Below are 16,486 nucleotides of genomic sequence, written 5' to 3'. Positions count from 1 at the left end.
CAAATCACACCCCATTCAGCTTCCTGGAACATCACTGAAGGATAAGTTGGCAGACTGGCCTGCTCATTATCATGAAGATCTAATGTTTTAAGACACCCTGAACTGGAAATCCTGAGGGTGAGAGGAGGATGTAAGAGATTAGTATTGACACCGTCCTCAGGACTTTAGAAATCAAAAATAGAAACAGATCTTTTGTGAGAAAGCAGCAGGAAATAAGAGATCTGTTTTCTCTTTGATTTATTCATGTTTTTTGTTCCATTGAAGAGTGAGCTTGATCTCAGCACCTACAGATACTCTTCAAAATGCAAAAGTGAAACCCTTTTGAAAGTCTGTCCTTGCCTGCCAGAATACTGACCTGTCAGAGGAATGAGTCTACAGTAGTCTGAATCTCCTCATCCAGTTTTGTGGTAGCCTTTTTTCAGTAATGCACAGGTAGTAGTTAATTTGTCTTTGACATCACTGTCTGGGATGTAGATGCTCTGCATCTTAGACAGCTCTTCAGTGCTCAGAGCCTAAACACCCAGACTCAAAGCAGGTGCCTCTTCTGTAAGGATGCTTAAGGATAATTGCTGAGCCAAGACCACATTCACACATCGTCCTACTTTACAGACAGGAAATTTTAAGTGTCCAGATATGTCAAGCTGCCAACTCTGTGACAGGTTTTACACACAAGTTTTATGTGTCCTTCCGTATCTCAACTTTCAGGCTATGTTAGTTACAGTGTGACCATATACATGCCCAAAAACTTAGAAGCTGATTGATGTTATACACCATATGAGCAGTGGCAGAGATCATGTAAACAAGTTAAACCTACAGATAAAAACATATAGACATTGAAACATTAAACATGAAGATAAATGAATGGTTGCTCCTCGGGTGATTAATGTTAAACATATAGATAAATCAGTCTCTTCAGTAAGAAACTTAAAAGTATTCATTTAGCTCTCTTACTGAAGTGGAATAATCACCCTTGCTAGTAAAAGTGCACTTAGTCTTACTGTAGGTTTCTAAAACTGTGCTAAAAACAACAAAAAAATCCCTCTAAATCCCAATTTCAATTAAATTGTCCTTGCATTATAAAAATAATGTGTGGATCTGACCAGTATTTTGATTTCAGATATAAGGTGAAAGGAAAGGCAGGAGTGTAGATGGTATCTGTTGTGCATCTGAGGAGTGGAGTGGAGGTATATACTACTTTTCTGGCATATGAAAAAAAAGTATTTTATTAATTTGTAGGGAAAGCAAGCACTCTAAAGAAACTTGTTATGATTCTGTGTTTTAATTTCTTTAAGCTTTTCATTTAGGAAAATGAAAGCCTAGTAAGTGTTTTCTTGTTCTTATTTTGAATGAAATAAAAGTAATTCCTGCAGAACCATCTTCTAGCTTCTAGAAAAAGATATTAAGCTAAAGTAATCTTTGCCTTATTTTCCCTTCAGCTCTGTGACATTCAGTGGGCATTAAATGGAATAACAGAAAACGTTCACAGGCAATTTTCAAGACCGAAACAAGAGTTCAGTTAGCTGAAGTGGTTGCAATGTAGAAAAGTTCTTTATAGTTGAAAGGTTGGTTGCTAAGATGGTGTTGACCCTGACTAATGGGGTGTGAGGTGTTTCTTCTAAAGGTAGTGTTCGAGGCTGTCAAAAATCTTTAATATTGCAAGCTTTGGTGAGTGGGAATTGGAGGATGGATGCTGAGTTAGGGAAGGATTCAGAGTGCATTAACCCTGTAAAAGATCTGTTAAAGAGAAAGTTTTGCTCTATTGAAGTCATGATGCCTCCCTTTCTCAGCCAAATTTGATAATAAAGCAAATCAACTTATTTTTGGCTATTTATGTTTTAAAATATTCCTTTCATTTGTTCTCTTTGAAAACTTTTCATCCTGTAATGCTTTTGATTTTTATTGACTTATTTTAATTCAGAATTTTTATTAGCACATGAATCCTGCAAAAGTACTTGGTTAAGGTCAAGTTAATGCAAGTTTGCACTTCCAGGAGCAGGACTTTATTTACTGGGCTACAGAGTCAAACTGTGTCTTCTTCTGCCTTCTGACCTTGCAGGTCTTCTCTTCCTTTCAGCACAGTGGCTTCAAGACGGCACAAGGAGTGCAGCGGCCCAGATTAATCAGTTTTCTATTGATAAAAATACTTCGCTGCAAAAGAGCAGAAAGAGATTTGAGTGTCCTTAGCTCTGGAACTACTGCCAAGAAACCTGAGTAATAAATAAAAGAGAGACAACACTACCTTCTCTGGCTCTGCTCTGAAATTAAAGCAGTCACCACTGCCTTTGGTACTGAACCTGATACAACCAGTGCATACCAGGCATGTGCTGCGTGTTTGTCAAAGGAAAGCCAGATATCTTGTTTAGTGTTTGAATATCAATTCATGTTTACATGGGAGGGAAGGACTGACCTCTTCCAGTAAGACAGTTCTAAGAAAACAAGAGAAGCAAAACTTTGGGTGCCTTGAGGAGGTCCTTGGTTGAGCAAGGCCATGAACTGGCAGCAACTGAAGACAGAGTAGCTCAGGCTGCAGTTCTAGACTTCTGAAGAGTGAACCTGACTTAGCTCTCTGATGTTTGAGAGTGCATAAGTGTGCTGGGAGAGGATTGCTTGACTTTTTTTTCTTCAGCTGATGGTTCATTCCATTTCACAACCCCTTAACCATTGTAAAAACAGAGTAGTGAAAAGCATCTGCAGTGTTATCCCCAGATCTGATGTTATAAAAGCAAAAATAGTTAAACATGTAAAAGCGGATTTAAAAGCCCCAGCTGACTCTTGCTTGCCAGCTTGCAGCATTCTGTCTGAGAACGCCAGACATTATTGCAGGCTACATTGTTGTAAATCAGGATTAATTCAAGTGAACTCAGAGACTAGGATCTTGGAGTTTTTTGGTCTTAGTTTTCTAGATCAGAACTTTGAATCTGTCACCAAACTTCCTGTGCACACTGCTATGTAATTATCTTTCTCTGTCTCATGGAAGAAGTACATTTTACTGAAGGGAAAAATAACTTAAAACTTCTAAATCACCCCTCCAAGAAACTATTGGTATGCACTGAGGATATTTGCATGCACATACAAGATTCCTGAGTCAGCACCGATATCAAAGGGCCAGAAAATTCCTTACCTTAGCAGACATGGGCTGTGATCTGAGGTGTTAGGACTGCCTGAATATTTCTTCTAATGGCCCACTGAAAAGGAATTTAGCACAGTAATCATCTGAAGAACCAACGTTTCTTTTGTGATACAGACCTTTCAACTACAGTTACTAGTTAATGTCGTGCAATGAGTTTTGGCAGATGGAAGGCCTCTTGTTTTTCAGTTAACTGCTGGAACATCTGCGTGGTGGGGACAGAAGGCTGTTTTCTCTGGTTCTGAGTGCGTCTCCAAGACCATGCTGCTTCCTGCTTCTGATAATGTTTTGTATTGCTGCACCTTGCAGCATCAGTAAGCCCAAGAGAAGCCCTTAGACTAGCATATTTCTTCCAATGTCCCTGTGAAATTAATGGGGAGCCAAAGTGTTTGTTTCCTGAAGACATCGGTGTTCATAACAAAAGTAAAAGCCGTACTAGCCAGTGGCACGCTCAGCATGGAAAGCCAAAAACCATTCCATTACCCAGAAATTGTCAGGCTATGATAAGTATTGTAGGAACAAAGCTATTAACAAACCTCTGCCAGGTGGGGAGGAAACTTTTTCCATTGATATCTTGGCCAGGCTCCAGTTTTCGTACATACTTTTTCCTTACATTCACTCATCGGGTTAATAAACTCTCTTTTCCCGTCCGAAGCTGTTACACTGCCAGCCAGCTGCTGTATTTTCTGTCACAGAAGAGTCTTCATTTTTTTCACCTGTACTGTTCTGCTAAGGCAAGGAGAGCTCTAAATTATTATAATGGATTTCCAAGCCTATTTTAGACTGTGTATATATTAATGCCATGTAAAGTTGTTCAAATGCAATGCTCCAACAAATCTCATTTTGTTACTATGGTGAAGATGGGTCTTTGAGGGCAAATGAATCACACTGTCACACAACCATGACACTGCAGCTCTTTATGGCATTCAGTGTTCTCATTGCCTTGAAGATCTGCAGATCTATTCTGATGGGTTTATCAGCCTGCTTATTGTCTGGGGTACAGGTAGCAAGAGTGTTCTCCTCTCTGGCATTTCAGTGTTTCTCTTCTGTTCCTCTGCAGAAGCAGAAGTAATAAATAGCAGGGAGGAGGTCAGACTATAGTCAAGAACAGCTATTGTAAATTTGCTTAAAATCCAAGGCTTACATGGTGCAAGGATTTAGATCCCTCTGTACTCTGGTTTCAGAGAGAATCAATTTAGGTGCTTGCATATTTGAGTGTTTCGCAGTACTTGCATTATAAGGCACCTCTTGTGCTGGAATTGTTAATTAAATGGCAAAATTTAGTACCATCTTGATATACAGCAGCAAGGAGAGCTGTTGTGGATGTTCAGGTAGTGCAAAGCTGCAAAAAATTTTCTGATCTGTACACTGTTCCATTTAGAGTTCTCCCCAGGACAGCACATGGGTACCTTTGTTGAAGATCTGACAGTGAGCCTGCCTGCTGATTTTATTCACTCAAGAGTAACACTGTTCGCGAAAAAGAGACCATTTTGCTTAGAAAGCTATGTAATCTCAAGAGTGTTTTCATTTCTTCTGCTTTCTCTGATATGAGAGCAGAAAGGAGGGCAGTGTAGTCTAGTTTGTCTCTAATATTTTGCTGCTATCTACTTATTTGTGTGAGGAGCAAAGTCCAGCAAAACTGACGTTGTTTTCATTGGTCCTTGAGACAGGCACTTCCTTGACACACTGAGATAACATTAATTATCTGCTTGGATCAGAGTAGGTGTTTTTGCATCAAAGCTTCCAGCAATAGCTGAGGGCATCTTTTGCAAATTTTTGTACTTTGGGCAGGGATAAGAGAAGGAAAACACAGAGGGAGGAGGGGAGGAAGGGTTTGGTTGAGGTGCCTTCTCCAAATTGTTAGTTTCTGGTGACACTGTTTTCTTGCTCCTTATTATAAAACTGAAGAAAGAAAAAAGCTTACTTTACCAGGTTAGTATGTTTTTAAGCTGTATTTGCAATACAGTAATGTCAATCCTTTTGCCAGTGGAGAGGGAGTCTATCTTTTTCCCTGCATGTGTATTTTTTAAAAAGAATGAGTTGTGACTGTGGCCTATAAAAGGATTTTCAAATGGGCAGCGAAATTTCTGTGCACAATTGCCAAAGGGTTTACCAGCTAGCCTTGAGTAAAGCAAGACTTCAGACCACACAAATACGGGAAGTCAAAAATGCTCATGTGTGTGGCATCACAGAGGATTTAACTAGGCAGTCGTTTTCACTGCATGTTACAGGTGGGAATGTGAGCCAGTCAAGAACTGCGTGTACACTACAGGCAAAAAGTCTGGGTTGTTCTCTCTGGTTCCGCAGATTCCACTTTCTGGGACCATCTACTTCCTGACTCTTGCCTAGAGATAATGAATCAGGCAACAAAGACAAACTGTATCATGACGTTTCTTATGTTTCTTCTCTAACCTGTGCAACTGACCTACTTCAGGGAAGGTTGTGATACATATTGAAGTAAGAAGATTCAAGATTGTCTTCTATCAAATGAGACAGGCTTTTTGCCTGTTGCATTCATCTCGAACCTTTAGTTACCCTCCTTTATCCCCACCTAATTTAGTTTCTTTAACTTTTAGTTTCTGTCTTAACCCACCATTTGTTTGCATAATACAAAGAACAGGTTTTGTATCAGCAGTTTAAATGAGGGCCTTCATGATGGCATTAAAACATCATTGTTTTAAACCAACAGACCATTCACTTACTGGTGAACACTGCACAAGATGGTCAGCATACTTTCCCATGTTATGGTGACCAGCCTTTTAAGCAGATAGGAGTCATAATACTGCTTTTGGGGAGTGAGTGTCATGAGAGGAGGGCCATGACACTCTCTGCAGTTGTCATGTATGTGGAATACTCAAAGAATTAAGAGAACAGATCGATGGCACAACTTACTTTTTTACCACTGTGTTATGTGCATTTGGTGCAGAATAGATTAGATCTGGATGCTTACTCTGGCGCAGGAGCAAATCACCTGAGAGCAAATTAGTAATGTGTAAGGAATGAAGTTGATAGCACAGAAAGCTCTGAGTATAAGGCTATTTTCAAAAAGAAGGAGAAAATCTCTCAATTTTCTTATGGAAAAGAATTTGATAAATGGATCAGGCAAGTTGAGTTTTGGAAGTTGTAGAGAGACATGCTCGTGTTAGGAGTAGCCTTTTCTAGCAAGTCAACAGAAGCACCAAGGTCCCTGGAGCACAGGGAAATGCTGTGATTGTTCCCCTATGCTGCTGTGGTAAGTCTGTCACCAGGGAGTATGGGTGCAGCTTTTCTGCGGGAGCAGGCTGTCTGTTAGTACAGCACACACTCCAGAGGTGTGGGTAAAGTCACGCTGGCTGTGTTTGTTACTGGTTATACCCACCTATCTACCTCGCACTAAAAGATTTCCCAATTGCGGTTCATATAAACCCTGAATTAAAGGAGCTTCTGCTGTGTGACTGGGACATTTGAAAGCTCTTTGCACATTCTTGGGACATAATGAGGAGCTCTGGGGTTTTGGACAGCAGGTTAACAGTTACCTCTCACACAGCAGCAGTGGGGCTCAGCCTACGTGTGAATTGAGCCTGACAGTTCACTCATCCGGAAATACTTTTTACAGCAAGTAGCAGCTAGCTCAAAAATGTCAGTGTCCTCTTTGTATTTCTGTTGCCTTTTAATAATTGTGACTCAGTAATCTAATTTGGTGGTTTTACATTCTGTCTCTTTACAGTATCACCTTGCAGATAGTAAGATAGTCGTATTTCTTTTTGGAAATTTTTTTTTCACTGGGAAAAGAATCCTAAGTTTAAATAAATACTTGAACTTTGGGTGGGTTTGGGTAGGTTTGGTTTGTTTTTTTTTTTTTTTTTCTGTTTATCTCCTTTTTTAACAACAATGTTCCAGGAAGGGAATTATTAATCCTGGACTCTGTTTTAAATGAGAGCTTGGAGGGGAAGAAGGCAAAGGCTACTGTGGCTGAGCTGAAGGACAGAGAACAGACACAACACGTCAAGGATCTAAATCTAACCTAGTCCATTCCCAAGAGCCACTTGTAACGATTATGTTCTGTGGTTGATTTATTTATAACTATAGCAGTTGCAGTGGGAACAAAAGATTAGGCCAAATTCTGACCTCAGAATATAAATCTAGAATAATTTCACTCTAATTTTTAAGTTTTTATGGCATTACTTTGGATTCATTCTACTGTAACTGAGATCAGATTCTGTTCTATTTTATTAGATTTTTTTTTTCCTTTGAGACTGCATTTCTACCATCCTGTTGTCTGATTTTAAACACAACAGCAGCAGAGTATATCTTTGAACTAATGCTGCAGCCACCTCCATATGCTCATCCGTACCTTGAGGCTGACCAGACTGAGCCTCCTCTACCCTGGGGACAGACTGGCTGGCAGGCTTTCCAAGACCAAGGAGTCTAGCTCACTGCACAGCTACCGATTGCTTTCAGGGGTACAGGGAGGCACTTTTTAACTATTTAGGACATCATGTCAGTTTGTAAACCAGTTTTCCAGAAAGGGGAGGAAAGTCAGAGAGACATTATGGATCTGTGATAGCAGCAACATTTCACTGTTTATTTAAGAACAGAGGAAACAGAGATAGCTGTGCAAAGTTGGAGAAGTTCCACAATGGCAAATGGAACTACACAGCCCATCTGAAAACTTAATGCACATGGGGAGCAGTGGGAACACTGCAAGTTTATTATGCACCCTAAGCGGTTCTGCACCAGCTATTTTTTTTCTGTGTGTTGTTTATATGTCCTCAAATTGACTGCCTAACACATCTAAAAAACTGTGAGATGAAAGTACTTGCTTGCAGGAGAAACTGCTTTACAGCCTTTGCACTTATTGCCTGTAACTGTTAAGTGGGAACATGGACTGCTTGGTTTATTCAGCTTGTTTTAGTCAGTTAATACAGAAGTAAGAGTTTCTTCATTACAGTAGCATTCTTCAATAACAATCATATGTCAGCCCGTGGAAGATGAAAGTAGTTATTCTCCATTTTGGGATATACCTGTTCTGAATCAGAAAATATAGTGCCTTCGAGAATTCATAGAATGGTTTGGGTTGGAAGGGGCCTTCAGAGGTCACCTAGTCCAACCCCTGTGCAAGGCACAGGGACATCTCCAACCAGATCAGGCTGCTCAGAGCTCCATCCAACCTGGCCGTGAATGGGGCAGGGGTGGGGCATCCAGGGATGGGGCATCCACCACTTCTCTGGGCAACCTGTGCCAGTGTTTCACCACCCTCATTGTGAAAAGTTCAGTGAACCAGCTTGCAGTGACAAGTGCCAGCTATTCCCCTTACCCTTTTATTAAGATTTAACATTTTCTTTGGTATATTTTTAAAATTCTGGTGTGAGTAGCTTTTACAAAAGTGTAAAGCAGGCTGCTGCTGTAGTCATTTCTGAATTTAGCCATGCTCTGATGGCTGAAACATGATCCCCCTGGTTAATAAGCAGCTAACTGAGGTTTCTGTTACATTTTTTGATAAAGTGTATTTATTTTGCCCTTGGAAATAACAACAACTGTTTGTTATAATCCAGGTGTTTGGCTAATTATGTGGAGTTTTGATTCAAATATTGCCAAGACATTTGTAAATATTGTCATCTCCAAAGCTTAACGATGTCTCAGTTCATGGCTTGAGCATTTAGGACTCCTTCTTTGTGACCTTTGATATTGGCTTTAGCTTTGAGATGAATGGATGTGACAGCCAAGCCCAAACATTTCTTAAGGAGATAAAGTAGTTGTGCTTTGATAGATGCAGCTATTTCTCTAGTCCCCAGTTTGTATATCAGGAGTAAGGGCTGCATTGCATCTCCAAAGCTGCTTGAAATTATATCAAAAGGATTTGCCTCCAATGAACCCAGTACAGGCCAAAAAGACCCAGGACCTTTCTCACATTATCTGCACATCAGCAATGGCAAATGTAGGAGCCATTCATGGGTACACTGAACAGGACACTTCTGCATGCTGCTGTGCTTCCCCACTCGCATGCTAACAGACACAGCCGCGTTCACATCTGCAGTGGATGTGCCCTGGTACCTCCTTGGCCAGAGACTCCAAAACAAAGTGCATATTTCTGTTGATGGTACCGAAACTGGTTACAGCCACAGTTGATAATTTATGTAATCTGTAATAAAAAAAAATCTGGTTTCAGTATGGAAATTCTCACTGTATGTCCTCCCATCCCCCTTGGTGAAACTGGGAAATTTGTCCATTAATTCACCACTCATATGAGTGCTGAGTAGTGCTTAACAGAAGGTTAAAATCTGAAAACTAGAAAGCTTGCAATGGTGTTAATTTAATATCTCCATCTTCTTTCTGCAAATAATAAATGTTTTTCTTGTTGAGAGCACGAGCTGAGCTTTTAGGGAATATGGGACCATTTAGCTGTGAGGTTTGTGGGTTTTTTTTAAAAAAAATGGAAGCAATAACTACATAGTTCAAATCTGACTAAAACATGAACTATAACAAAAAAAATCAGGAGAATGTACAGCAAAGCAAAGCAGCAACAGAGTTTTGTGCATGACACTAAAGTCATCATGTCTGAGGCACAATCACAGAAGGAGATGAACCCTTCAGTATTTTGGGGCAGCTCAGTGATACACAGTGCCGTGCAAGATCAGTCTTTAATGAAAGGCGGTTTTGAAGGAATTACCAGTGCCATGTTGTGGATACCTGACTGTTTACTTGCAAGTGTTACTTTTGCTGCTGCTTTGGAGTCTCCAGCTGCAAAGTGGTGAAACTTCTAAGGTATTTTGGAAGAGCTATTCCTATGTCTCTTCAGGAGTTTTTCTGTCAAAAGAGCAATCAGATTGGTACACATAACTGGGAGGAAGGTGAAAGCAAAGGGGACTGTCCTTCATTCAGTTATTTCAAATTAATTACTAAATTTGATGCTGTGGAATGCCACTGTTGAATAAGATGACTAGGAGAGTGTCTATCACTTCTAGGACAAGCTTTGTATGTATGAGTATGGGGAACAGCCAACTCAGGATGTAAAGCCATTGATGTTAATGGGACGGTATGCACTGCAGTGAAAATCACATTTCTGAACATTACAATGGATGTTCCATGGAAAAAGGACCAGTACCTGTCAATTTTGATCCAATGAAGTTGCTTAAGTATTTAGTTATCTTCCATACTAGCGATCAGATTGCATTAAGTTATCTTCTGGATTGGAAAGGAGGCCTAGGAAGTCATAACTTAGTTTGCAGTTACAAACTCATGCTTTGCTCCAAAGCTATTGTTTTGGGAGTATGACAGGATGGTTATGACAACCTTACCTTCTCTATTCACAGGTGTTCCCTTTCCGAAGAACTTCCTTCAGATCTGCAAGAAGATACTCTGCCGGCTTTTTCGGGTGTTTGTTCACGTCTACATTCATCACTTTGACCGTATCATCCTTATGGGGGCTGAGGCCCACGTCAATACCTGTTATAAGCATTTTTATTACTTTGTGACAGAGCTCAACCTCATAGACCGCAAAGAACTAGAGCCTTTGGTAAGTGTGAAGTCTGGGGAAAAGCTCTAGGAAATTTTCCTCCTCCCTTCACTGAGCCTTTCCTACACTTGTTGCAGTGAGTTTCCTCTAGGAATAAGGTCCGTGGTTGAAGTCTTGCATCTGTCCATAGACCTGTTACATCTGCTGCAGTATTTGTGATATGCTTAGTAGGCTCAATAGAAAGAGAAAAATGCCGTGTATTTTGTATGGAAAAATACAAGGTATGAAATTGAAAATAGAAGTTCATTTGTCTTCTGCTTCTTCCTGTACTATATATTTTATATATAATTTTATTCTGTCTTTTTTCATTGATCAGCGTGGTACTCATAGCAGTCACTTGAATGCATGTGAAGGTAACAGTGGTCTATACAAAGGTGAATTGGTTGGGCTTTTTTTTTAATCTTTAAGTAGGTGTTCATGAAGATATAGAGTGTGCTCTGGATCTAAGTGAGACAGATGAGGTGAGACAGATGTTCAGACAATTAGCAGCATAACAAAACCAGACACTTCCTTTTGGACTGAAATAGATCAGAATTAAATTAATTCTTTCCAAAAGAAAGGCTCCAGAAACGGAAATGCATTTGCTGTTGCTTGCAAATAAAAATAAAATAAAATTGTAAGCAGAGAAGGAAAAGTAAGACGCAATTCAGAATATAGTTTGTGCACAAACCCTCACTGTGGGCATTTAGCCAACTTTAAAAGGCATGAGGGCAACATTCCTCCATGGGTCAGTTTGGAAAATACTATGTCGTACAGCTTATTGATGAAGTGCTAGAACCACTGGGATTTTTTTTTTCCAGAGAATCACAGAATAGCTGAGGTTGGCTGGCATCTATGGATATCATATAGTCCAAATCCTTGCTCAGTGCAGTGTCACCTAGAGAGGACTGCCCAGGACCATGTCAAATTTTCAGTTGTTCCACATAAAGGCACCTTGCAAGAAGGTATATAGCATAGTTGGTATGAAACACTTCTGAAAGTGTGGCAAAGTGATGTTTGTCTGCATTTCCACAGGAATTGGACTGTTGCACGTGTGGAACGTGTATGTTTATGTTGATTGAGGAAGAGCCTGTAAAGTGGTCTTCAGCAGTTCACAAAGCCTACTGAAAGACACTGTGTATGGCATGTATTGATAACTTGCAATGTATCTATGGTTTCTTTCTAGATAAGAGAACATAATATGCCGTCTAAATGTGTGCTAAGGGATAGAAGGAGGCCCTGCAAAACAGCATGTCCCTGACAGATTAGTGATCCTAGGTTAGCTGTAGCTGTTAAATGCTGAGGATGAGTCACAAGCAAGATAAAAGGCAGGATATCTCAGAGGCAGAAAGAAAGGTGATCTCAAGGCCATTACAACATCCTTACTTGCTTTGAAATATGGAAAGCACAAAAATGATTTCATAGAATCATAGAATCACATGGTTGGATGGGACCTATAAGATCATCTAGTCCAAGCGTCTTCCCACTACCATTGCTGCCACAGCTACTAAACCATATCTTGTAGCTCCTCATCAAGCCGCCTCTTGAACACTGCCAGGGACGGAGACTCCACCACCTCCCTGGGCAGGCCATTCCAGTGCCTGACCACTCTTTGGGAGAAAAAGTTTTTCCTCAGGTCCAATCTAAACCTCCTCTGGTACAACTTGTGGCCATTTCCTCGGGTCCTGCTTGTTGCCTGGGAGAAGAGGCCAAACCCCTGCTCATCACAACATGCCTTCAGGAAGCTATAGAGTGCAAAGAGATCTCCCCTGAGCCTCCTCTTCTCCAGACTAAACAATCCCAACTCTCTCAGCCGCTCCTCGTAAGACTTGTGCTCCAGACCCCTCACCAGCTTTGTTGCCCTTCTCTGGACACGTTCCAGGGCTTCAATGTCTTTCTTGTAGTGAGGGGCCCAAAACTGAACACAATACTCAAGGTGCGGCCTCACCAACGCCGAATACAGGGGGGTGATTGCCTCCCTGCTCCTGCTGGCCACACTATTTCTAATGCAGGCCAGGATGCCGTTGGCCCTCTTGGCCACCTGGGCACACTGTCGGCTCATGTGCAGCTGAGCATCAACCAACACCCCCAGGTCCCTTTCCTCTTCACAGTCCTCCAGCCACTCAGCTCCGAGCCTATAGCACTGCATGGGGTTATTGTGGCCAAAGTGTAGGACCCAACACTTCGCCTTGTTGAACCGATTTAATGCTGCAGTTGGTGGTTAGCAATATGCCTGCACTAAGCAGACAGACAAAGGACTGGGGCTAGAGCGGTGCAGGAGGTGGCCCAAGTCCAGCAGCAGAGCAAGCAAGGAATGTGCTCCAACTGGTGTGTGCTTTCCGCTTGCATTCCAGCATTCCCTCCCTTCATAAAGTTATCCTTAGGATCATCGTATGATGCAGTATTATTAATTTTGCTGGGATGCGGGGTCTCCCAGAAATGTTTCACCTGCACTGGGGAGGCACCATGTCAGCAAACTGACAAAAGCTCCACTTGCTTCTGTCTTCCTGTCCTTGTCTTGTGTGGGTGTCAGCAGAGTGGAAATGCAGAAAAAAAAAAAGCATATGTCTGCATTTTTGTCTTCAGCTGGGCAGCGAGCAGGGAAGGAGTTGCCAAACAAAAGCAGACATTACAAATAATCCTGAACTTTAATGCAGTAGTTGAGGACAACATGTGCCCTGCCAGGTTCACCATGGCAGGAAATGAGCCCACATTATCTCCCTTAATTAGAAAATGGGCCAAGAGCTGATTAAATAAACAGATTGCCACATACTTTAATGAACAGGAAGGCAACTGATTTATCAACATAACTTCAAGAAAGGAGAATAATTGGGGAAGCAGGCAGTAGATAAATAGTAATACTAGCCTGCAGGACTTATGCTCTTTGTTTAAAATAGATTTTATCAGCCTTTTACAACCCAGTGCAGCAGTTATAAAATCAAATTAAGCGAATTAGTCAAACAGGGTTTCCCCTCTCATTCGGCAGTTGCATAACTTGTCCATTCTGCAATCAAAGAAGGAACTATAGTTTAAAATGTTGCATATCTTTTCCCATCCCCATCACTATGTTAATTTGACAGATCCCCGAGTCTTTTGTAGAGCACTTTTATGTGGGGACAAAAAAAGGACGCTGGCACAGTCACTCACCCTGCAGGTGGTACTGAGTTAAAAAAAGCATGTCTAATTGGTTAATCTGGGGGGAAAGAAGAAGTCTGAAAGCATATCTGGCTTTTCCTGCAGCTAACAGGCAGACAAAGCAGTCTGCACTGTGAGAGCTCTCAGAAGACCTTTAAGGCACACCTCCATGGGAAGGGTGTCAAGAAATAAACTGAGGTTTGAATTGTAAGATGTGGCATCTGCTTTGTGCTGGCTACCTGTATGACCGGCTTTATTTTCCACTGACAGTAGTTCACCTTAATTCACTTCTGAGCCCCTTCCCATGGCCAAAAATGTCTAGCAGAGTGGTGCCTATTACCTCCATTTCACCCTCAGTGTGTGTAGGTGACTGCTTATATAGAGTGCTTTAAACACTTCATCTAAACCTGCTTTTCAGTAAGAATCTTAATGCAGCTACCTGAACACAATAACTTACTGTTCAAATGACAGCCCAGCTACAGCAACTAATGCTCCTCTAGTTCCTTCCTGGGATCCCTTTTCTCTGACAGTGGATTTCATGCTATATAGGACTTTAGAGATATGCCAGAGTACTTCATAAGCTCATCATGAGCAAAACAGTCTTGGTTTGGGGAATTTCATTTAATCTCTTGCCTCTTAACAAAACTTTTGATTACAGATCTGGGTATTGAGGAAAAAAAGACAATTAAAACACTTGGTGAAGTAACACCTTTCTTCCCAGGGCTCTAATTTAGTAAAAAACTTCTCTTTCCTGCTCTGGATCTTCACTCACCTTGGTTTTGCTACATTTTACACTCAGCTACTCCTAGTCCCCTTGCTGAGGTGAAGGGCAATGCAGGAGACTGAGGATGTGCGTACTACTTCTTGCTTCTTTCTTGTTTTCCTCCACTGCAGCATGGGTTTAACATGGGTGACAGTCCTTCCATGGTATCCCTGCTCAGATGTGGGTTGCCCATGACCCACAGTCCCTTTAGGGGTGTGCATGCTCTGGCACAGGGCACTTCTTTCAAAGAGGATATCTCCAATCACATCCCCAGCAGTGCCACCAGCTCATGGCCTCCTGCCACAGCAAGTCACCCCTGTAGCCCCCTGCTGCCAAAGCCCTGCCAGTTATGCCCAGTACAAAGCATCCTCTTCAAAGTAAGTCATATGCAATGCGTTGGTTAAAGCCTTGCTTTCTGTTTCCAGTTTTGTTGTGAATTTCTTGCGTATCACTGGGTAATAGCTCTCTTCATTATTTTTCCCATGTGGAATGTAAGAATATTTAGCATTTGACAGAAGTATTGTGAGCCTGAATTCAACAGTATTTGCAAACTACTCTGATGACATGAAATAAGGGTTGTAATAAGAGTGGAGCTTGCTCCTAGTTCAGCTTCCTACCTTCAACAGCAAGCTGGATCCTTGACACATACAATAGGAATGGGAGGACCAAAATTTCCTGTGTTCCTTAACTTGGTGTTCGCTAATTTGCTTTGCTCTTGCTTTAGGAGTTCCAGTGGTGAAAATGAGAAGTGTGCAAGCACCACGCCATCATACTTCCTAGTTCTGTAGCTTTCACATGGAACTAGCAGTCTGTTAGTCTGGACTCTGAACTACAGAGGCAGACCCTTGTTCCCCTTCTGTCCCAGAGGGTGGATTGGATATCTTCAGAACACCTTCGTAGAACACGTCATCTCTATTTAAGTGTTCTCAATATATGCAAGCATAAAACTCCATCCTCACTTGTGAAAGTTGAGGCTCTTTGTAGTTTAAGATGTAACTTGAGACCTGTTTTTAATGTATTTTACTGGGACAGGTCACTCATCATCTTTTTATACTTTTAAGGAATACAAGCTGCTGTATGCAAGACAACATAATCCCTTCCAAATAGTTTTTGATTTCTTTAGCTCAACACAGCATAAATCATCATAAATCTGATTTTCTGTTACAGAGAAGTGAGTACCTTCTCTGAAATGCATCACCTTCCATTGCTCCTGTCTCAGAAAAGAAAGGCTGACTAGCAGGAATGAAGTACTGCTACAGGTAGAGCAAGTCACCCTAAAGGAATCTGTCGCTTGAAAGTGTCTTCTAGCAATGTGGCAGCATTGGGTCACAAAAGAAGTTTCTTTGGTGTAGATAACACACTTTCAAACAAAAATAATTCCTCCTTCCATTCCTCAGTGTGAGGGGGTGAGGTGTCTTTTTTAGCAGTAGCTGTGACCACCTTCAGATGCCTGATTTGGCTTGGAGATTGCAGAGCCTATTTACTGCTACACTCTTAAGCTTAGCTGGAGCAGGCACAGATCCTATCATGAAACCCAAGGATCAGTACAGCTACAGCATCATGACCTCTAGAAAAGGCTACAGCATCATGACCTCTAGAAAGGGTGAGGGGCAGAAAAAACTAAAATCTTCTGAAAAGCAATAAAGTTAACATCACAAAGGCATTAAACCACAAAGTGTTGGTTGTATCTTTTCTCGCAGCAGGAAGGGTCCTGTCAGGCAGAGAGACAGAGGCAAAGAATCCAGCAGCTCTGTTTCTCCTTCAGTCATGTAAGAGCCTTCTGATTTAGAGGCCTTAGAGATTTGTGACTGAATCTCAGTGCAAAGCGTTTTGTTGGATAACAGTTGGTAATGCAGCCAAGTCTACTCTCAACTTCTCAGCATTGATCTGTGTGTACGGCAGTTATCTTGTTTTGATTTCTAAATCTGTGCATTTTAATTTGCCTGATATTTCACTGTGCCTTGTGTTTGTGTGAGTTAAGTTAAAA

At 41.3% G+C, this 16,486-nt stretch overlaps 1 protein-coding gene across 1 annotated transcript in view; it reads left to right on the top strand.

The window, feature by feature from the left end:
* The window catches only part of MOB3B (MOB kinase activator 3B), a 103,669-nt gene that overhangs the window by 64,649 nt on the left and 22,534 nt on the right, over positions 1–16,486 (top strand). The window contains exon 4 of the mRNA XM_086770577.1: positions 10,420–10,622. Coding sequence (XP_086626703.1) covers positions 10,420–10,622 — 203 coding nt within the window. The remainder of the gene's footprint in view (positions 1–10,419; positions 10,623–16,486) is intronic.

This window comes from Chlamydotis macqueenii, chromosome Z, assembly GCF_036417535.1.
Source record: "Chlamydotis macqueenii isolate bChlMac1 chromosome Z, bChlMac1.mat, whole genome shotgun sequence".
Taxonomy (NCBI): Eukaryota; Metazoa; Chordata; class Aves; order Otidiformes; family Otididae; genus Chlamydotis; species Chlamydotis macqueenii.
This window is presented reverse-complemented; position numbering and strand designations above follow the sequence as displayed.